Here is a 21,597-nt window from a genome sequence, read left to right as displayed (position 1 = left end):
TGAATGCCTGACATTTTAGCCACACCGCCTTCACCTCCCATCACCCCATGACCCAAATTTAGAGGGTGACACGGGCTCCACTCAGAGCAACTCTGTGTCTGATTTTATAATTTGGGAAGTGCCTGGCTTTGGAAATCTATATTCTTTTCCCCACTCCCTTCCTTTCTCCCCCTTCCCTGCTCTAGTGATCTATCTCTAGATAGTTTGCTCTCTGGGTTCCAGTTCCAGTGTCCTCTTCCCAGTGAGGTCTCCCTTTCCTCTCTCGTTTCCCTTTGTCTGTCTCTCTTATCCCTCATGTCTCTCCAGACTGTGCCATCCAGTTCTGCCTGGCTTCAACCTCTGCACCCTTCCCTAACAACATGGCTACCTCATGTCTGCTTCAGGCCACAGCATGACTCCTATGTCAGCCACATTCCCCTGAACACACACCCCTCCCTCCACCTCTTCCCCCACTTCCTCTGCTCGGTCCTCCTCCACCGGCCCCCTCCCCAGGTAGACCACCCGCCCCCAGGGCAGGTTTGGAGAAGACCTAGCTTCCACTTCCTCTTTCTCCTTGGGCCTGGGATGGGAGGGTTCTCCATAGAGCTGATGAATCCAAGTCACAAGGGAAGTTTTGAGGCAGAAGGGAACTATGACCCAGAAGCTTGGAATATAGGGATTTCCTCCGTTCCATTCAGGATGGAGGTGGATTGTTACCTTTCTTCCCTCCTGAAGCTGAAAGGGGAGAGGGGAGCTGGAGTAAGGGGGGCAGCCCAGCAGCTTGCACCCCACCCCAGCACATTGAATGGGACTGGATCTAGGTAGGGGGACTGGAGTCTCTTCCTCCAGGAGGCTGGAAGGGAGGTCTTTCATAGGAAAAGTGGGTTTGGCTTATTTTACTATTTTTTTCTTTCTTTTTTTTTTTTTTGAATCCTGAAGTAATTTTCTATTGACCCGTTGCACAGGGACAAGCTTGACTTCTGTTTCCTGTGCAGTGAAAACCCTGTCATTTATTTGATTTTTCACCTCAGCCCTCTCAGGAGCATAGAATGTGGGGTCTCTTGCTCCCTAACTGCGTCTTTTTAACTGATCTGCACATCAAGAGTTAACTCTGACTTCTGGGCCAAATTAGAAATAAGCAGTCTATCTTTCTTTTCTTTTCTTTCCGTCTTTTTTTTTTTTAACGTTGAAATGTCTCTCAGTGGAGCTGCAGCCTCCTCAGCTCCTGAATGCATCTGTGTTTATTACACTCGGGTGTCACTCACGGTTGACATCCTCACCTACATTTCCTCCTCCTCCCCTCCTTCAGCCAGCCTATGATAACACTAAAGATTATTAATGTCGGTTTTGTATCTCGTTAAAGACAGAATTGTCACTTATACTCTTTCTGCAGCATTCAGCTTTGCCGTAGCCGACGCCACTGTGTATGTTTCATCGTTGCTGTGAAGGTCAAAAGCCTCATTTTATTTTCCTGGTTTGATTTTTTTTTTTTTTAAGAAAAAAACTGCTCTGAATTAAATGGCTGTTTTAACAGTAGGCTCTTAGCATTACACCACATAGTCATTTTTCATGTTCTTGTTTAACAGGCACTGAGGTTCTGGTTTAAATTAAATAGCTGCAAATGAGACAATTTATAACCCATTAGGTTAGGTGGAAAATTGTTTCTCAAAAGCAAATAAGTAATAAATCTGGTATCTGCCTATAACTCACAGTTGATAAGAAAGTGGCCATTACTCACTAGCATTATATATGATTTGGGCTCTGGGTAATTTGGAAGTGTTAGGTTTGTGTCTTTGTAGCAGTATTTTTATTAGAAAAGAGTCTATTGGCCTTTTATAGGGTATTAATCCCTTTGTCACCTACCATTGATGCCTTAAGTTTTTTGAGTCTCATTTAAAAATCTTCCTTTTCTTGATGCATGACAAGTGTAATCGGTACTTGCTCATTTATTTGTCTATATTTAGTTTATGATGTATTATTTAATTATTTTTCCAGCATTTTTTTCCTTATGAATATGATATTCTTTAGTGTTAAGCTAAGGCATTGATCATGTATCTACCCCCGTAATGAATTAATAAACTATTTTCCAGACATATGTTATTCTTTATGGAACTAATGTTTCGAATTCTCTCAGCTTTTCTACCCTGGGGAGTTCATTTCCTACAAGGATAGGAAATGGTGGTTTTTTTTAAGGGTAGAGAAAATGTTCACAAGAAAGAACTAACCCATCTCCTCCCCTCAACAGGCACTTAAGAAAAAGATTTAAGTTTAGGAAAAGGGGCTGGGGGTGTAACTCTTTGGTAGAGCACTTGCCTATCATAAGCATTCAAAAGGCCCAGTGTTAAACACCCCTCCCCACACAAAGAAACCATGAGGGAAGATGTGTTCTTTGATGGCATGCAAACTCTCTGGGGACCTCTCTGCATCTGGGCACACACTTTCCTGAACTTTCTTAGGTACAAGGAAAGAGCTGTGGGTTCCACAACCATTCTTTATAGCTGGTCATCAAAATTACTGATGCCTGCACATTCACACACATGGGCACTATGTCTGTGAGCTCAGATTCACAGATGCATAGTCACCTACACAAACACGCTGGTGTCCATTAACTCAAGTGCATACACAGTCTGACATCCAGAACTTCACACTCACACCCCAAGCACATCTCAGGATCACAGCTGGCAGCTGCTCCAGGCTCTATAAAGAGCCAGGAATGGATTTTTCTATTGGAAGAAACCAAGAGCCAGAGACTGTCCTGACCAGGACCACCCCCAAAGTGGCGGGTGGGCCAGACCCAGAGTTAATTGACAGATCATACAGAGAGATACTGCACATTTTGCATGCAATAGAATAGCCATTATTTGCATATCACTCTCAGACCAAGCGTTGTGATAAAGAAGAATTAAACACTTGTCAAGATGAATTTAAAATGACAACAATTCAGGACACCAATTTGACCTCTCAGAGCCTAGGACATGTCAAGAAGGGGTTGTTGAGGATTCAAGCCCTGCAGGGGAGTAGTTCCAGGACTTTAGGCCTGGGAGGTCCCTCTTTCCCTACCTTTCCTATGGCCAGTAGAGGCCTCACTTGCCAATTCTCACAATGAAATCCATTTGGGGCTATGACACACTGGGTCCCTGACCTTGAATTTCTCCATCGCCTCCCACTGCTCACATGCCTTACGTCTTGTTTCTCAGGCTCATCTTCCAGTTTCTACTGGAGAGTGAGGAGTCCCTGTGCTGTACAAACCCTCTCATTAGCAGACTTGTCCATGTAAAAGCAGTCTGATTTCTGCAGGCATTTACCACCAAAAATGACTTTATATAACACTCCTAGTTCCAAGGGTCCAGAGTTAATATCAAAAGACAGACTTAAGGCTTGCACAATGATGCACACCTGTAATCTCAGCTACTCACGATGCCAAGGCAGGAGGATTGCAAGTTTGAAGCCACTCTGAACAAGTTAATGGGACTGTATCTCAAAATAAAATAAAAGGGGCTGGGTTTGTGGCTCAGTGGTAGAGCACTTGCCTAGCAAGTATGAGGCACTGGGTTGAATTCCCAGCACTGCCAATCCAATGGCAGAGGAGCAAATAACCGAGTGAAGCCAGAGCTCCAGGGCTAGCAAGAATACATTTGCCCTAAGAGACATGCTTGCCTTCTGTAATATTCTCATAGGCACCTTTGTTATCGTCTTATGTTTTCTGACACGAAACATCAGAATCTGTGTGGCACAGAGATGTTATTGACAATTTTAATTTTCAGTGTGCTTTCCCAGTTACTAAATCATTTGTCCAGGCCTGTGCCATTTAAAGGTCTCCTGGGTCGTGTAGGAGAGATATGATTATCTTCACCTTTCAGACAAGCTCAGTGAGTGATTTCCTGGGCCAGGCAGCAGGCAAAAGTGGGGTGGATCCTGTTGGGTCTGTTCTTCTCAGGCAATCTACCCAAGATTGAGGAGTTGCCTTAACTCCTAGTCTAGGAAAGCCAGTCTTGCGGCAGAACGACCTATGCTTTGAGTTTGAGAGGAAAGACCAGGTGCCCACGGAATTCTCAGTCTCTGACAACTTTGAGTAGCTTCTAGGGAATTAGCCCTAAAATAAAGTCTTGGATACATTGGAGGAGGGCGCAGCAGAAAGAGTGGGTCAGAGTAAATCCCGCAGCTTTGCGTGTTTCTTCTCAGCCCTGACGTGTTCCGCTGGGTCTATACTTCTCCAGACGCTCAAGTCCGGGACTGGCGGGCCGCGAGGGGACACAGGGCTACAGCCCGAGACGGCGCCGGCCGCTCCAGCCACAGTTCAAAGCGCAGGGGGCGCGTCCGCCGCGCAGCCGGGAATGTCCGGCCGCTTAAAGCGCTCGCCGGCTCTTTTGTTCCCCAGACCCGGCCTCCGGGGAGAGGGGGCTGGGGGAGGGGACCCGGAGGGGAGAGAAGGGGGGCGGCGGGCAGAGGAGGAGGGCGGGGCGGGCGCGGGCGGTGCGAGTGCGGAGCGCGCACCCCGGGCGAGGCTGACAGATCGCCGGAGTGGGTGCAAGATGGCGCAAGCGGAGCTCCCTCTGCGCCCCCCGCGTTCCTAGGCAGGCATGCGGCCCCAGCCCCCCGCCGCCCGGGCTCGGCCCCGGCCAGAGCCCCGGCCCCGGCCCCGGCGCCGGCCCCGCGGGACGCTGTGAGCCGCGAGAGGCCCGGGAGCTGCGCGTCGCCGAGCCCAGCGGACCGAGAGCCCCATGGCTGCGCCGCGCACCGCGTCCCCGCGCCGCCCTCCTGCGCCGCGCTGGCCCCGGCTCCTGCTATCGCTGCTGCTGCCGCTACTGCTGCCCGCGCCAAGCGAGGGTGAGCGAGGGCGCCCTCAGCCCCAGCGGCTGTGGACAGAGCCCAGGGCTGGACCGGAGGGGAGTAAGCGGGCGCGAGGGGCGGACCCCGGGAGTGCGGCGCGGACCTGCGGGCAGACCTGGCTCAGAAGGGACCGAGCGGGACAGAGTGGAGAGGGACCGAGAGAGAAACCGAGGCGGGGCTGCCTAAGACTGAAGCGGGGTGCTGAGAACGGAGCCCCAGGAGAGATTCCCGGGCTCGGTCCGCTACCACTCCGGGACGCAGGACAGGACCCAGATCTCGGACCGAGTGGCCAGGAGGGTGGCGAAACAGGAGCTAGGGGAGGGGAGCGGGCTGGCGTTGGGGATACAGAAACCAGCCAGGGGAGACTGCATGGCTGAGTCCCAGCCGAGGGAGGCGAACTGGGACGCTTGTAGCCTAGCCGTGGACTCTGAGTCGCCCGAGGCGACCGACAGAGGCAGGAGACAGTAGACCGCGGGGCGGAGGCCGGATCCCAGTCCACTGCGCGGGACTGAGAGGGCACATCCCAGATTTGGAGTTGAGACTGAGGCCGGGAGTGCTCAGGACAGATGGAGGAAGAGGAGGAGGAAGATTCTGGGCGGGCGGCGTGTGGGGAGAGAGCGAGCCGGGAGAGAGCCCAGGAGAGAAGGAGGAGAGGAGAACCTTCTGAGAGCCAGAGCCAGCCACCAGATGCCCACGTGCCGCGCCCTTCCCCAGAGAGTGTACTCGTAGAGAGACCCTGTCCCTGGGCTCGCGGCGCTGTCCGGCTTTGCTGCCCTGAGCTCCATCACCAGCACCCTGTTCCCTTGGTGACTGTAAGGGGCCCATCAAATGGGAGAGGGATGCCAATCTAGTCCCTTCCTCTCCCACTCCAAATTCTCAGCAGACACACATTTGGGCTATTTTCTCTCTTCTTCCCTTCTAACAAGCAGAATATTGCGTTCACATCAGGGAGAAACTTTAGTCTCCCGGGTGGCTATACCCGGGTTGAATTAGGGACTCAGGCAGCTAAAACTCTGAATATGGGGAGGATGGTGAGGGTTTGGAGTATGATCCTCAAGTGCCTTAAAACCTCACATATCCCTGGGGGTCTGGGCGATGCCCAGCATTCGGCACTCCTCCTTTCTCCTCACCCACTTCCCGATATCCCCTAGCAGGGGAGGGCCCTGATCTGTTGGGCTGGGCCAGTTTCAAGATCACTATTTCCCTGGAAATGTGAGCAGGAATTTGTGGCTGCCCATTCAGACCAGGTGGGTTCATTCCTCCTGGAGTGAAGTTGTAACAGGTCTGGTAAGTTGGCTGCTGGAGAACTTGGTGACTTGGCATCGTGCCTGGGATGCTTGTTCCTCCTGTCGGGCTTCTGATTTCCAGATCAGCCTCTTCTTTTCCCTCCTCCTTTCTCAGCTCATTTCTTTTCTTCTGCAATAGTAAAAGGCTCTAGGTCCCTGTCCTGCTAAGTGTTGGGAATCTTAGTTGGTGCTTATGACTTCTCATCTCTCCTTATAACAAAGGCCACTCACTGGTCCAACACCCAGAGCAGGGAGGGAAGGGGTCTACAAGCCACAGCCTAGCCTGTACCCTGGGTAATGGGCCCCCACCCCCTGCTCCCTATGCCAGGCATTGAACCAGGCCTCTGATGATTTTGCCAGCAAAAAGAAGCATGATTTATTACTATCTCATTACATTTCTTTAGAACTTTTGAATATCCATAGTGCACTGAGTTTGTAAATCATGTCAAACAACCCTATGACACAAGCTACATTGTTGTTCCCTAATTTAAACAGATGAGAAGTGAGAAGCCAAGACAAGTTGATCCTTTCACCTAAGATCACCTCCTGATGTCTGTGAGACTTCAGTGCTTATCCAGGGTGACCCCAGAAGGGCAGCAGCTGTGTTGGAATCAGTCTTGAATCACAGATTTGTAGCTACTAACTGTGAAACCCTGGGCAAGTCCCTTAACATATTTGGGCTTTAGTTTCTTTTTTGGTGAAAGAGGAAATGGTACAAATAATATTCATCTTTCTGAGGTGGTCTGTGATTAAGAAAATACTGCTTGGGATGGTACTTTGCAATGCATAAGGTTCTGTATATAATAGGGATTTCTATTAACATGACTGAAACATGGGAATGGGATGCTAGGCCCAGGGAACTGGAAATCCCAGTGTGTGGATTTTACACTAAGGTCTCCTTTTCCTCTCATCTCCCCTTCCCTGATGCAGGTCTTGGCCACTCTGCAGAACTGGCATTTGCTGTGGAGCCCAGTGATGATGTTGCTGTCCCAGGGCAGCCTGTAGTGCTGGGCTGCAAAGTGGAGGGGACCCCTCCAGTGCGAATAACCTGGAGGAAGAATGGGGTGGAGCTTGCTGAGAGTACCCACTCTACCTTGCTGGCCAATGGGTCCTTGCTGATCCATCACTTCAGGCTGGAGCGGGGAGGCAGCCCTTCAGATGAGGGTGACTATGAGTGTGTGGCTCAGAACCGCTTTGGACTGGTGGTCAGCCGGAAGGCTCGAATCCAGGCTGCAAGTAAGTGCACACCCCGTTTCCTTTTGTGTAAGTCAGATTGGTAATCCAGGGTCACCTGGGGGCAGGAAGGAAGTGCCATCTCTTGCAATGTTCTGGAGAACTAATTTCCCAGCATGGGTCAGTTAAGAGGTGCATGGCATGAATTGGGGTGATAAATTGTATCATGTGCTCCTTTAAGGGATTGGAATGTTGAATGCACAAGAATGTAGCCAAACACTCCCGGTGTGGGGGTGAGGATTCTTGGGCTTTAGTCTTGGACCAGCTTGTCTTAGCTGCGTATGTCTGTGGTACCTTCAAGCATCTTGATCCATTGAATATGTTTCTTATGTAAATAATGCCTTATTTGTGAGTGATGTAAGAAATTTTTGTGCTACATGCATTTTGTGTGTGTGTGTGTGTGTGTGTGTGTTTGTGTCTGGTGCTGGGGATTGAACCCATGGCCTTGTGCATGTGAGGCAAGCACTCTACCAACTGAGCTATATCTCCAGCCCCCTACATGCATTTTTTTAAACATTTATTTTTTAGTTGTAAGTGGACACAATACCTTTATTTTTTTTTATTTTTTATTTTTTGTGGTGCTAAGGATCGAACCCAGTGCCTCACGCATGCTAGGTGAGCACTCTTCCTTTGAGCCACAACCCCAGCCCTGGCTGCATATATTTTTTAAATTACGTGCTGACTTTAGAACTTTTTGGGTAGTATAAGACCTCTCTATACAAGCAGTGGAGTGCTGAAGCTTGTCACCAAACTTATTTTAAAAGTATATGGTAGGTTGGGGATACAGCTCAATGGCAGAGCATTTGCCTAACAAGCCTGAGGCCCTGGGTTCAATTCCCAATACCATAAGAAAAATAAATCAATAAAAAAATATGTGGTAGGGGCTGGAATTGTGGCTCAGTGATAGAGTGCTCGCCTAGCACATGTGAAACACTGGGTTTGATCCTCAGCACACATAAAAATAAATAAATAAAGTAAAGGTACTGTGTCCATCTACAACTAAAAAATATATTTTAAAAAAATATGTGACTGGGGGCAGTGGAGCACACCGTTACCGGTGGCTTGGGAGGCTAAGGCAGTAGGATCCCAAGTTCAAAGCCAGCCTCAGCAATGGAACGGTGCTAAGCAATTCAGTGAGACCCTGTCTCTAAATAAAATACAAAAATAGGGCCGGGATGTGACTCAGTGGTTGAGTGTCCCTGAGTTCAATCCCCAGTACCAAATTATATATATATATATATATGCCACAGTCTGGCTGGGCACAAATCATGAGCCACTGAAGCAGGAACAAACTTTATTTTTGAACTGCAGGAAAACACTTCACACAGCTCCCGGGGAATCCTCCCGATATATATATATAATTTATATTTAAGGCTTATCTCATTGATAGCATCCATCTTTATGCTAATGAGCTTTTTTGGATGGGAGAGAAAAGGCCAGACAAGGTATTTCAGCTCTAGAACTGTGCTTTGCTGGCCCTGATGGATCATCTATTGTTGTGGTGATAAAAATAATAGTTGTACTTTAGCTGCTGTGTCCTGAAAATTCTGCTATTATTATTGTTGTGTTTGATCCATGCTGTGCTATGCACATCCAGAGTGTGTTGTGTAAACCAAAATTAGTGATGCATCTTGGGGAGGCAGCAAGCTGAGGACACCCATGGGGGGTCATGGTTGAGAAGCACTGCTCTTGACACAGGGCAAAAGTTTTGGCAAGTAAAAAATGTTCTCCATTTCATACATCTATACTTTGGGGAGGTGGTTGTCCCTTGGAGAGGCTGTTTTGGCATTCATTGGTAATAATCTGTAGCTATGGCTTAGTGAGTACTTGCTGCATGCCAGGCACCCTGGTGGATTAACTCACTGAGTCATCACCAGGACCCTGGAAGATAGGCCATCATCATTTCCCTTTCACAGATGAGAAAACTAAACCTTAGCAGGGGTTCAGTGACATTCTTCTAAGCAGAAGAGCCAGGACTGCGCTCTAGGCGGCCTGAACAATATGCCTCCATTTACCTCCTATGGCACTCTGCCTTTTCCCTGGCCCAGCGCCCAACAAGTTTTCTTCCCGGCTCTGAGGGCATTTGCACAGTTGCTCTGAATGGTTGGTGAGTGATGAATTGTTCAAGGCAGGAGCCCTCTCGCTGGGCTTAAGATGCCCCTTTGTTCTAAGGAAGGCTGATCCAGGCCCCCATATGGAGCTCCCTGGGAGGCAGCCCTGGACTTTGAGACAGAATCACTTCTGGCTCAGCCACCCCTCATCCAAGCTTCCTGGCAGTACAGGGGGAGGGTGGCTGGAGCCTGGGAGCAGATGGCTGGGTGTGTGGAAGATATAGTGGACAGAGGGTGGGAACTCAGGGAAGACTGAGGGTGGAAGAAATGAGACTCCTCAGGGAGATGCTGTCCACATCCTCCCAGGCCTGTGTTGGTGCTGAGGGACAGAGGCCCTGTGGAATCTCTGCATCACCAGCCTGGGGTCCTGGGAAATAAATCCCCAGGGGTTTTGAGGGAGGGGAGAAAAGGCAGGGGAAAGGGGAGAAACTCTATTTTTTTTTTTTTTTTTTTGGTACTGGGGATTGATCCCAGGCCTTGCACCTGCTAGGCAAGCGCTCTACCACTGAGCTATAGCCTCAGCCTGCAAATATGTTTCCCTATAAATGGTAATACCTTCAAGATGTTTGGTTTCCTTTAACCCTAACAGTATAAGGAATTAAGATGTGAGTGGGGTCAGCCTGGATAATCCTTGGGGGTCCTGGAGACAGCTGAAGGGTTTGCCCCTAAGCACTGGCAGTCTGACATGGCCTGTCCCTGACAAGGGTATGGCCCCATGGGGAAATGCTTGGACGCCAAGCAATTGGGCGGCTGGATCCCTTTTCTTACTTCATGGGCTGGTGTTCCTAGAAAGCTTCAAAGCTGATTAGCCGCCTGGGTTTCCTCCTTGGTGATCACCTCCTGCCCATTTGCCCGCTGGCACTACAGATGTTGTGTGACATGGGAGGGTGGCTTTCTGAAAAGGTGTTAGGAGCCTCCTCAGCCCCCTGCTTTTCCTGCCTGCTCCATGGGGCTGATGGGAAGGAGCATGCTCAGTACCACTCACAGACAAGCTGTCCTCCCAGGCACAGTGAGGCACGTGGGCATCCAGTTCTATGTGCAGGTCAGCTGGGACATCTGGGCCCTGAGCCAGAGGACCATGACTGGGAATGGACCACTTTCCACTCCATGAGCTCAAATGCTGTCCTTGAAAGATGGCCTGACCAGGGTGGTCTACACTGCAGACTAATTCCTTGGGAATTCAATTTCAAGTTCTTCCCTTTTCCGATACAATGGCCCAGGCTCCTGAAACTATTCGTGTCCCCAGGACTCGTGGGCTCTCTGCGTTGCAGTTCCATGTGCTAATAGTTTGAGGATTGAAACTGAGACTTGTTAACAGTGAGACCTGGACAAGTTCATGTTCCCTTGGCCCAGTTTCCTTACCTGTGACAGGTGGGTATAATCGTAACCTATAGGAGGATCATGAGGACCAGCTTATCCCACGTTGCCTGGCACACGGGAGCCACTCAGTGGTCAGAGCCCCACTCAGTGGTGGGAGAAGAGCCCTTTTTTCATTTAAAGGCAGTGTCACTGGCAAAAGTTTTGAATAAAATCTTGCTGCCCGCGGAGGTTAAATGCAGTGGAAGCAAACTGCTGGGCTCCGCTCCCAGCCCCAGCTTCTCCCTTGCTGGGATTCCTTTAGGGCTTACTCCATTGGGCTGTGGAGTTGTTGGAGCTGGGGGGCTTCTTGTTCTGTTTCACCCTCTCCTGGAAAGGTCAGGGGTTCTCCCAGGTCTCAGAGTGTGGACTGAGCTGGGCAGGCCTAGGAGACCATCTGGACACACGCACTGACTCCCACTTTTGAGGTCCCCATGCCTGGAGGACTCCAAAGAGGGAAGGGCCAGCTTCAAGGAGCAGGGATAATGGGGGGCCATCCCAGCCCCCCTCCGGTCCTTAGGCAGGATCCCTCAGCCCCTGCCCCTCACCTCTTGGCCTCTGGGGAGCTGGAGTCAAGAGCCCTATGCTCCAGTGCAGGGTTTTTCAAACCAAACTGACTCTGGGACTCATTTAAGCAAGGCTCCACCCTGGGCCACACCTCCAGTCCTTTTTAAATTTTATTTTGAGACAGGGTCTTGGTAAGTTGCCAAGACTGGCCTCAAACTTGTGATCCTCCTGCCTCCTGAATACTGGGATTACAGGCACGTGCCACTGTACCCAGCTCACCTAGGGGTCTTGCTAAGAGTTGATTTCAAATTTGGAGGTCTGGGCCAAAGCCCAGATTTCTGTGTCTAACCAGAACCCAGGTGTTGCTGATGCTGCTGGCCACAGGTCATACCTGAGTGCCCAGGTACTATAGGAGTGCCTGTTCTGTTGGCATAATCTCTGATTTGGGGGCCTGTGGGCAGCATAATGAAGTCCACAGAACTAGGACTGTACTGCCAGACCCAAGCAACTGCGTTTAGCATGAGTTACTCAACTTTCTTGAGCCTCTGTGCACTTGTCTAAAAAATGGGCATAATCGCCAGTCTGTCAGGGCTGTGGGAGGAATAAATGAGATGATGAAAACAAAGCACTTGGCATAGGGCTTGGCATCTGGAAAAGCCCAGTAAGTATTGTTAGTGGCAGGTATTGCCCACTAATTTAGGATGAGGTCTGGCCTGTTTCAATGCTAGCTGGATTTTCAGTGAGCCAGCTAGAGCATTTTGATCCTGGGGATTGAACCTAGGAGGCATTTTACCACTAAGAACATTCCCAGTCCCTTTATTTATTTTCTTTTTTTTTTTTAATATTTATTTTTTTAGTTTTCGGCGGACACAACATCTTTGTTTGTATGTGGTGCTGAGGATTGAACCCGGGCTGCACACATGCCAGGCGAGCGCGCTACCGCTTGAGCCACACCCCTGCCCCCTTTATTTATTTTCTAAATTTTGAGAGAGAGCCTCAATAAGTTGCCCATGCTGGTCTTGAAGTTGGGATCCTCCTGCCTCAGCATCCTGAGCCATTGGGATTACAGGCATGCACCACTGCACTCATCCCCAGCAGTAGTTTTGAATGGGAGTTAAGGCAGCAAATAGACCTTGCTCGGTGGACTTGGGCCTTGGCTCCACCACCCACTAGCTGTAGGACCTTGGGCAAGTCAATCAACTCTCCTGAACCTCTGTTTCCTCATCTTTAAAATGGGGGAAGTATCACTGTGGACAGTAGCACATGCCTGTAATCCCAGCAACTCAGGAGGCTGAGGCAGGAGGATTGCAAGTTCAAGGCTAGCCTTAGCAATGTAGACCCTCTCTCAAAATAAAATATAAAAAGGGCTAGGGGTGTTGCTCAGTGGTAGAGCACCCCGAGGTTTCATCTCTAGTACTGAGAAAGGGGGCAGGGAGTATAATACTTACCAGAGGGGAATGTCATGGAACTGAAGTCCATAGAACTAGGACTGTACTGCCAGACCCAAGCAACTGCGTTTAGCATTTGCTAAAGGTGGATAATGCACTTGAAGAACTTAGCACAGGGCCATAGGCAGTGTTCCTAAATGATGATTAAGGAACCAATAATATTAACTATTATTATTCTGAGAGATAACAAATGAAAAGGTTAAGGTCTGGGCTCCTTTAGTTGTGGGATGATTCCCAGGAAGGCCCCTGGTAACCAGACTCCTTTCAGGAGGCAGTGGGGTGTGGTGAGAGGGAGAAAGGCCAATTCCAGGTCCCTGTTCTCTCTACCTCAGTGTTACCTGTCTCCCCAGACCTCGGCTCCCAAGGCCTCGCCTCCTACTTCTTCATTCTCAGTGTGTCTGAGGAAAGCCCTGTGAACCAGCCCCTCTGGATCCCCTTTTCACTGGGGCAGGACCTGGGGTCAGGTCACAGGCTGTAGTGACTGGGAATGAAGGCTTGGTGTATTTGGGGGCCCCCATGCAGGGCAATGGGCATGACGGGAGGTGATTCCTGGTGCAGTGGCTGGTAACCCTGCAGGCCTCTGTCTGGAGGCTGAGGGCTCAGGCCTGGAGTGTGGAGCCCAGGTTTTCTTCTCCCCGAAGGGAAGCTCAGCTGAGGGAGCCCCAGGAAGTCTCCACCAACTGCCTCTCAAACATACATCTAACTCCTGCTAGGGCAGGCCACAGGTGGTTCAGTCGCAGTGTCCCTGGTGCAGTGGGTGAGTGACCACACCTAGGCAGCCTCTGGTGGGGAGCATGCCTGAACCACAGCATGGCACTCAGGCAGGTGCAAACAGGTCCAGTCCTTTTACCTGCCAGGGAGCATGTCACAAACAGACCCCTCCTGACCCTCCTGAGGAGCTATGAGGTGTGCTGGGAAGGCCCTTTCTGGACTCCCTTGTGGTTTGGATGAGCCACTCTTTCTCATTGTCAGATGGGGGTGTGGCCCAAGGCCATCTCTGTTCTGAGGCTTTGTCACGGGGCCTTTTCCCAGTCTATTCTTGTCCCTCTTCTTCCCACACCCAAGCCCTCCCCAAAGACCATTTCGCTCACAATAATTTCTCCTTCCCCTCCTAAGGCCAGTCTGCAGTTCAGAGCCCTGCCTCTCGGAGACTGCCGTGGGTGTTGTTAAGTAACTGTTTTGTAGAGGGATAGTCCATCTGTCTTCACAACTAGAGTTTAAGCTCCTAAAGGGCTTCTCTTTCTTTTGTATTTCTCATGTCCCCTGCCTGTGGAGCTTGGTAAAAACTAAATGAACATGTGGCCTTTCGGGGGCAAAGCTCTGTCTGTCTCTCTGTCCCTCTCTCTGCTTCTCTGTCACCACATCCCCCTCCCTCCTCGTAATTGATAGCAAAGCTCAAAGGAGCAGAAGCTGTGAACAGGGAGGATGGGCCGGGGAATACAATGCACAGGGGGCAGGATCATGGGGTGGCCACGGCTGCGTGTTCATCTCCAGAGGAATCAGAGACTCTGCCTCGCCAGATGGGGTGTGAATCAGAGTTGATTGCTTGGTACTCCCTCCATGGGTCCCGGCTCTCCTGCTTGGACCTTGCTCTGGCTGGAAGAGGCCTGGATCGCCAGCGGCTTTGGCCTGAACTGTGGAGGAGTTAGGCCCCCACCCTCCCCACGCAGGGTTGCCCCTCACCCCATCCAGGACTTGAGTGTGGAAGTCCGGAGCCTCTGGTTCCCACACCTTGGCTCCACTGTCGCAGGCAGCCAGCTGGCCCCTTAAACACAATGTGCAAATCTTCTCTGTTCCTGTCCAGGCATTGTCAGCGGCCAGGCGCCCAGGCTGGGAATGTGGGCCGGTGAATAGGAGAGGCATTTGCAGCCTGCAAATGAAACAGGCCCCCAGCCCCCCTTAGCCCTCTGTCCCCTCCCCACCCCCAGGGAGAAAGGACTTTTTCACTCCTGGCCTTGTATTGCCTTTCCCTCTCCTCTGCAGAGTCTCTGCCGCTGGTGTGTGTGTGTATGTGTGTGTGTATGTGTGTGTGTGTGTGACAGAGAGACTTTTTTGCACAGTAGCTTGAAGGCTGTCCTTCAGTGGAATGGAACAGAAGGACAGAAGGGCCCCCAGGATGGAAACCAAATTGCTCATGGCTGGCTTTGTTCAAATTGGACTCAGTAATTCCAATGAGAATGCCTGTCTGTATAACTAAACTGTGGCACCTTAGTTTCTCTGGGCATAGCTTTGTCCCAAAAAAGGATGCAGAGACCTGTGTGTGTGTGTGTGTGTGTGTGTGTGTGTGTGTACCTGGGCATACAGGTGTGTGCCTGAAATATGTGCATGGGGCCTAGGGTTGGTTCTCCTGTGAGAATCCCTTTTCCGGTAAGCAGCTGGGCCAGGCTAGAGGGCTAGAGCAGAGCCAGCGCAGGGCAAGCAGCAGGTCAGGTCCCGGGAGGGACTGATCATTTCCCAGTCAGCTGAAAAGAGAGGAGACACCAAGCACCAGGCCATTGGGGGATGGCCTGGGCTTACATTATGGGCCTGGGAGCACCCCTTGCAATGTAGGCCTTCTTCTTCATGAGGAAGGTGCCCCAAATCTGGCTGCCATCTCAGTGAGCCTGGTGGCCTGTGCTGCTGGACCTCCAGAACCTCTTCTTGCTCCCCTACACCAGCTCTGTTCACCCTGTTCTAAGACATGCCAACCCTTGGTTACTGCTGCCCGTGGTTGTAGGGGGTGGGGGACCTCTGTGGACTTTCTGAGGAGGAGCGCCTGGACACTGGATGTTGGGAGTGGAGAAGGCGGAGGGGGGGCGCTGAGGAGGCCTGAAGAGGGAGGTGGGGGTGGGGCTGGCACACAGGCTCCCTGGTTCAGGCAGGGAAGAAGGTTTGATGTAGAGGCTCACAAGCCAGCGTCTCCCACCGGCCCTTCTCCAACTGCTCTCTGGGTCTTGTTTCAGGATTCCTGTCTTTGGTGCTCCCCACATACTGTCCCACCTCTGCCTTCCCCTGTGGTCAATAATGTCCCTCAGTCCCAGTCTCCTGCCCTCTCCTGTTCTCCTGCTCTTCTTTCTTGCATTACCGGTCTGTCCTTCCTCCTGCCTTTCCCCATTGTGGGCATTCCCGTTAGGAGCCAAAGCCCCTGCAGGAGAGCAAGAATAGAGACCAGGAGGATGAGGTTCAAAGAAGAACCCCAAAGAATTGGTCCACAGTCTCCCCCAGTTAGAGCCTCCCTGGAGGCAGACCTTCTCTGAGAGGAATCTGAGAACCCTGGACCCTGGCTGGGGCCTGTCTCTGAGCCTCGCCTGGACACTGACACTGACCATGGGGGTGGGGGCAGCCGGGGCTGCTCTCTGGAATGCTGGTGTTGGGTTGCAGGGAGATGCGAGCAGTGATAATGGGCAGGAACTGGACTTTCTGGTCTGGCTGCTGCCCCCAAGGCCACTGGAATGTGATGGAGGGGGGACTGTTAAGAGGCCCTGGGGACTTGGGGTGGACAGATGAAGACCAGACCACCTAAATGAAGAGGAGGGGACAGACCACCGTGAGAGATAGCCAAGTCCTAGCCCCTTCATGGGGTTGTAGGCTGCAGCAAAAGAATCCTAAAATTCCCAGCCTAATTAGGGCCTCAGTGGTCTCCAGTGTGCAGGATCAGATCTGCAGGAGAAACTCAGGAGCCTGTCAAGTTCACCCTTCTCGTTTTACAGACTTGAAAACTGAGGCCTGGAGGGCGTAACATGTCCAAGGATAGGTCAGGCCACCAGCCTGGGCAAGTAAGGGAGTCCCCTCCGGTTTATGGGAGCTCTGAATTCTGGCCTTCCCCAGTACCTCACTGCCCTCTGGTTCAGAAAGTGGGGGGCACTCTTTTTATGTGCCCCCCCCCAGGCTGGGCTGACATGCTCATTTATATTTTTCTTTCTTTCCTTTTTTTTTTTTTCCTCTGATATTCTGGGGATTGAATCCCAGTGCGCTTTACCACTAAGCTACATCCTCAACCCTTTTTAAATTTTTGTTTTGAAACAGGGTCTCTAAGCTGCCCAGGCTCGCCTTGTACTTGTGATCCTCCTGGTTTATTTAGCTCTTTTTTTTTTTTTTTTTTTTGGTACTGGGGATTGAACCCAGGGTGCTTAACTCCTGAGCCCCATCCCCAACCCTTTTTTATATTTTATTTAGAGACAGGGTTCCACTGAGATGCTCAGGGCCTCACTAAATTACTGAGACTGGCTTTGAATTTATGATCCTCTAGCCTCAGCCTTCCCTGCTGCTGGGATGACAGGCCTGTGCCACCTCTCCCGGCCCTGCCTCAGCTTCCTGAGTGGCTGGATTACAGGCGAGCAGCCGACTCCTGACTTGTCTGGGTTTTTCTTTTGTGCTGCCCTAACTGGGCTTTGTGGTTGTGGTTCTGAGTGTGGGTTGGCCAATAAGCCTTGGCTGTGGACTCCTGGCAGCCATGGCAGATTGCAGGGGGCCTCTGGCTCTCCAAAGTCCACCAGGTACTGAGGACTGTCCGTATGCTGGCACTCAGTTGACCCAGGCGATGGTAGCGGATATAGTCATGGGGCTGCACTGTCCTAAGCCCTCTCTGTGTTCATTTGCTTAAAAATTCCACTAATAGGTATTACTAGTCCTATTTTACAGATGAGTAAGGGGAAGTTCAAAATGATCAACATGCCTGGGGGGACTCTGTTAAGTAGGGAGGGTGAAATTTCAACCCATGCCTGTCAGGCCTGACGTTTACTGACCCGAGTGTCTTGGGAGGAGTGCATATTCCTTGAGAACATCTGTATTATTGCCTCAGAGCACAGCAGGACACCTGGCAGGCAGGCAGGGGTGGGAGAGTGTGGGGAACAGAGAATAGCTTTGAACCCTGGTCGAGGTGGGATCACTCCCCCAAACTCAGCCACTGCTGGGTGTACCAGGGAGGCCTGGATGCCCCTTGGAGAGAAGTCCTGCCCTACCTGAGAGGTGGACAGAGCCAGGCGGCACAGGTTCCTGACCGTAAAGGAAGCTGGGAGGTTGCTGGGGCTGCTGGAGGTGGAGGTGGGATTCCTTCTTCCTGAGGAGGGAAGACAAATTCCCCTCCCCCGTGAGGTCCCCTAGCTCCCTTTCCCTTTCTTGTTTTCCAGCATAATGATGCTGATTGCTCCACATCTGTCATAATTACTCTTTGTTTGAAAATTCAGAACAAATCACAGGAGAGGAACAGGCATGGCTCGAGAAGTGCCTTCTCCCCAGGGGTCCTGGCAGGAGGGGGAGAGTGGGAGGGAGGGTGGTAGGGAAGAGCCATAATCAGCCTGGAGGAGCTGAGTCTGATGATTGTCCTTGTCCTGTCCCCGGGCCTAGGCCACAGACATAGACCTCAGGGCAAGGTGGCCAAGGCCTCCTAGAGTTATGTTACCTGCTCCCCAGGTCATGTCTCTGCCTTCTGTGGAAGCTAAGAGACGATCCCCCCATCCCCTACTCCCCACCAACATTAACTTGGGGAGGGGTCTGTGGTGGGTCCCCTGTAGGCCTGACTTCATTGAACAGTGGGTTAGGCAGCTGCCTTCCTGGAAACCCAAGTAGCCCAGCTGTGCCCCAGCAAGGATGGGGTCCTTTACCAGAGAGGAGCATGGGGTAGATATAGCAGGGGGCACCTGAAACAGGGTAGCCATTGGATCTCTGGGTGAGAGCCAGAAATAGGGGACCATGACTTCCAGTGAACACCAAGCCAGACCTTCTTGGGATCCAGGGGACAGCACTGATGCCCACTTCATCTTTACACTCATCCCCCCTCCCCAGCCTGAAGGCTCATCGTTTTGGGAGGTTTATAATTCCTGGGGCATGGACCTGGGCTTGTGACCCTCTCTGCCAAGAACCCATCCATGTCCCTCTCCCAACCTACCCCACTCCCACTTGAGTTTAGGAAGAGATCCTGTGTAGACAATTAACCCCCTAATGGCAGAGTATGTCTGTGTAGGTGTGAATAAGAACCTAGTGTGAGTGAATGTGAGTGTCCTTGTTTCCCAGGTCTCCTGCCCCTTCTCCCCTCGGCTGCCATAATCTCACCTGGTTAACTCAGGAACTTGACCCCCACGCAACCTTGGAGCCTGAAACTGGTCTGGAAGGAAGAATAATGTAGGAGAATGAAGGCCTCAGATTCCCGTCCCCTTTCCCCAGCTAACTTGGCATATAGGCCACCAATTTCTGAAAACGGGGTAAGGGATAGACAAAATTTATGGGCAAACCGTGAAACAGGCCAGCTCTTGGAGGGAGGAATCAGAGAGGCTCTCAGGCTATAGGATGGCTGACTTAAGCACAGGGGTAAGAACTTGTCACCTGTCACTCCCTGATAACGCCTTTGAGTGCTCCCAGCCCGGTGTTTATGGGAATGGACAGGGCCACCCCCAACCCCCTTCCTGATTCACCTGGACCCTGCTCTCTCTCTTCCAGCCTTCCGTCTAACCCATGTTTCTTATATCACTGTTATGGAAACTGAGGCCCAGAGAGAAGGCCTTGTCCCAAGTTCTAGGTACACAGAGCTGTGACAGAATAGGTCCAGCTGTTCTCTTCAGTGTGTTGATTGGCCAAATGGGATTTAGGCTCTAATTTCAGAGCCAGAGCTGACTAGGACCTTAGAGAATTGAAACCCAGTGATAAACAACCATTCTGGATCTTTTTTCTGCTACCTCAAATCTGGTGTAATTTTTCCTTGCCTTCTTTTTTGATTATTTTTGTTTGCCTCTTTACCCCCCATTATATGGAATGTCACCCTCTTTTTGTGACATTTACTTTCACCTTAATTTGTTGAAGTCTTTTCAAATTGTGTTCCAATCCTCTAACACCCTAGAGAAGCCCCTTCTTTTTTTTATTTCTTTTTTATTTGCTCATTCTTTTATTCTGGTACTTAGTTTAGTTCTTAATACATATCAGTTGAATATTTGAAATTGTCATGTTCAAAGACTTATCTACCAGGTTGCTTATCAGAACAATAGCAATATTATTATATTGTATAGCCCAAGAATAATTGGGCTATACAATATAATAATATAATAATAATATTAGATAAACACTATGCTTTCTTTGTTTTAATTTAATGACAGGAAATTATTCATAATATGTTTAATAGCAAATCACAACAAATGGAAATGTGTACGCACACACATCAAAGAGAACTTGAAAGGTGATATCTCAGTGCATAAAAGCAATCATCGCTGAATAGTAGGGATACAAGCAGCTCATACTTTCTTCTTTCTGGTGTTTAGGAGGATTGCCTTCAAAAATATCTATCATAAACAAACGTCTAATGTAAATTCTGCAGTCAGGAATTGGTTGGCCCAGTAAGTAGGCAGCCATGAGTGGACGAGGGACAGGGCCCCTGGCCTCACCTTGAGCAGCTCCACCCCACGGTCCTGGGCATTCTGCAGCTGTTGTTCAATTTGCTTCTGCAGATAGAGAACTTGCCCCTCCAGGTACCTGGCAATTCCTTCATAGTAAAGAACTGTGGGGGTTCTCCTTGACACCAGGTGTTTGGCTCTGCTGGAAAACGTGTGGAATTCATCCCAATCCTGAAGCCTGGCATACCAGATAGCAACACAGGAGTAAAGTCCCAGGAGGATTCCACTCTGGAACTTGAGAATTCTGTTGTCTTCATTTTGGCATATGAACTCCACACATTATTCAAATGTTCTATAGATAAAGCCAGAATAGAGCATGATGTCCAAGCAGACAAAATAGAAAAATGCCTTGCTGAAGATGTGCTCTTCCGCCACAGAAAGGTCCCACAGCCACCCCAGCACCTGGATCAGCTGCTTATATCTGCTTTTCAGGAAGAGCGATTTACAAAGTCTGCAGAGGACCAGATAGTGTTTGTTGGGATTCCGAAGCAGTGACCACAACTTATGGGCTCAAGAGCCTGGAAGTCGTTCTGCGTGGAGAGGCCCCTTCTAATTCACTCTCACTTTCAGATTAGATTAGAATATTCTAGATTATTTTTTGGGGGAGTACCAGGGATTGAACCCACTTAGCCACCAAGCCACATTCCCAGCACTGCCCCCCTTTTATTTTGAAATGGTTAAGGCCTCACTAATTTGCCAAGGCTGGCTTTGAACTTGCAATTCTGCTTTAGTCTCCTGAGTGGCTGGGATTGCAAATATGTGTCACCATTCCCAGCAGAATGTTCTAGATTCTGTCACCTCAGATCACCAATTATGATATTCCATGGAATGAGCCTAAGATCGGGTCTGTTTAATATTCCTGCCCCCCTCCTCTGTTTCCAACTTCACTTCTCAAATCAGTAATTTCCCATCAAACTGTGACAAAATCAAGATCTGTACAAGCAAGCTGGTGTGATGTTGATGGGACCGAGGCTTTCAATGAATAAAGTGATATTGCTTTTATCACATCAATTCCAGAAGGACCCATCGGGCTATATGCCCAGCTTTGCTTTTTGGGAACATGGAAGATCAGAAGATAGGGTCCATCCTAGGACAAGGAGTAAAGAACACATCCCTCCCCTGGTCGCTAGCTCCTGGCTGGGAGGACTTACTCCTCTCTGCATCCTTAGGGCTTGGCTGAAGTTAGTGCCTAATGAGGGTGAGAATGAAACCCGTGAGGTTATGACAGGGGACAGAGACATCTTTCTGCTGCTGAAGGCACTCATCCCCTACACCTCAACAGCCTGGAGGTGTGGGTATTGCTCCCAAGAGCTTCTAGGAATGGCTTCACCTAGGTCAATTTCAGCCAACGTCTGAGTCTCTATGATCAGGAGCCCAGACTGACTCATATGGCTGCTCTTGACTCAAAGGGGATGAAAGACTCATCCATCTGTCTGTATCAATTCGTACCCTGAGCCCCCATCCCAGCCTCTTCTGGTCTTAAAAGGCA

The 21,597-nt window shown here is 50.3% G+C and overlaps 1 protein-coding gene across 1 annotated transcript in view; it reads left to right on the top strand.

Annotated features, from left to right (window-relative positions):
* Positions 1 to 4,700: 4,700 nt before the first annotated feature.
* The window catches only part of Igdcc3 (immunoglobulin superfamily DCC subclass member 3), a 40,217-nt gene continuing 23,320 nt past the window's right edge, over positions 4,701 to 21,597 (top strand). The window contains exons 1-2 of the mRNA XM_027926218.3: positions 4,701 to 4,806; positions 7,026 to 7,331. Coding sequence (XP_027782019.2) covers positions 4,701 to 4,806; positions 7,026 to 7,331 — 412 coding nt within the window. The remainder of the gene's footprint in view (positions 4,807 to 7,025; positions 7,332 to 21,597) is intronic.

The sequence above is a fragment of the Marmota flaviventris genome, chromosome 2 (genome assembly GCF_047511675.1).
Source record: "Marmota flaviventris isolate mMarFla1 chromosome 2, mMarFla1.hap1, whole genome shotgun sequence".
In the NCBI taxonomy this organism is placed as follows: Eukaryota; Metazoa; Chordata; class Mammalia; order Rodentia; family Sciuridae; genus Marmota; species Marmota flaviventris.
Note: the sequence above shows the minus strand (reverse complement) of the source record. Positions and strands in the feature narration are given on the sequence as shown.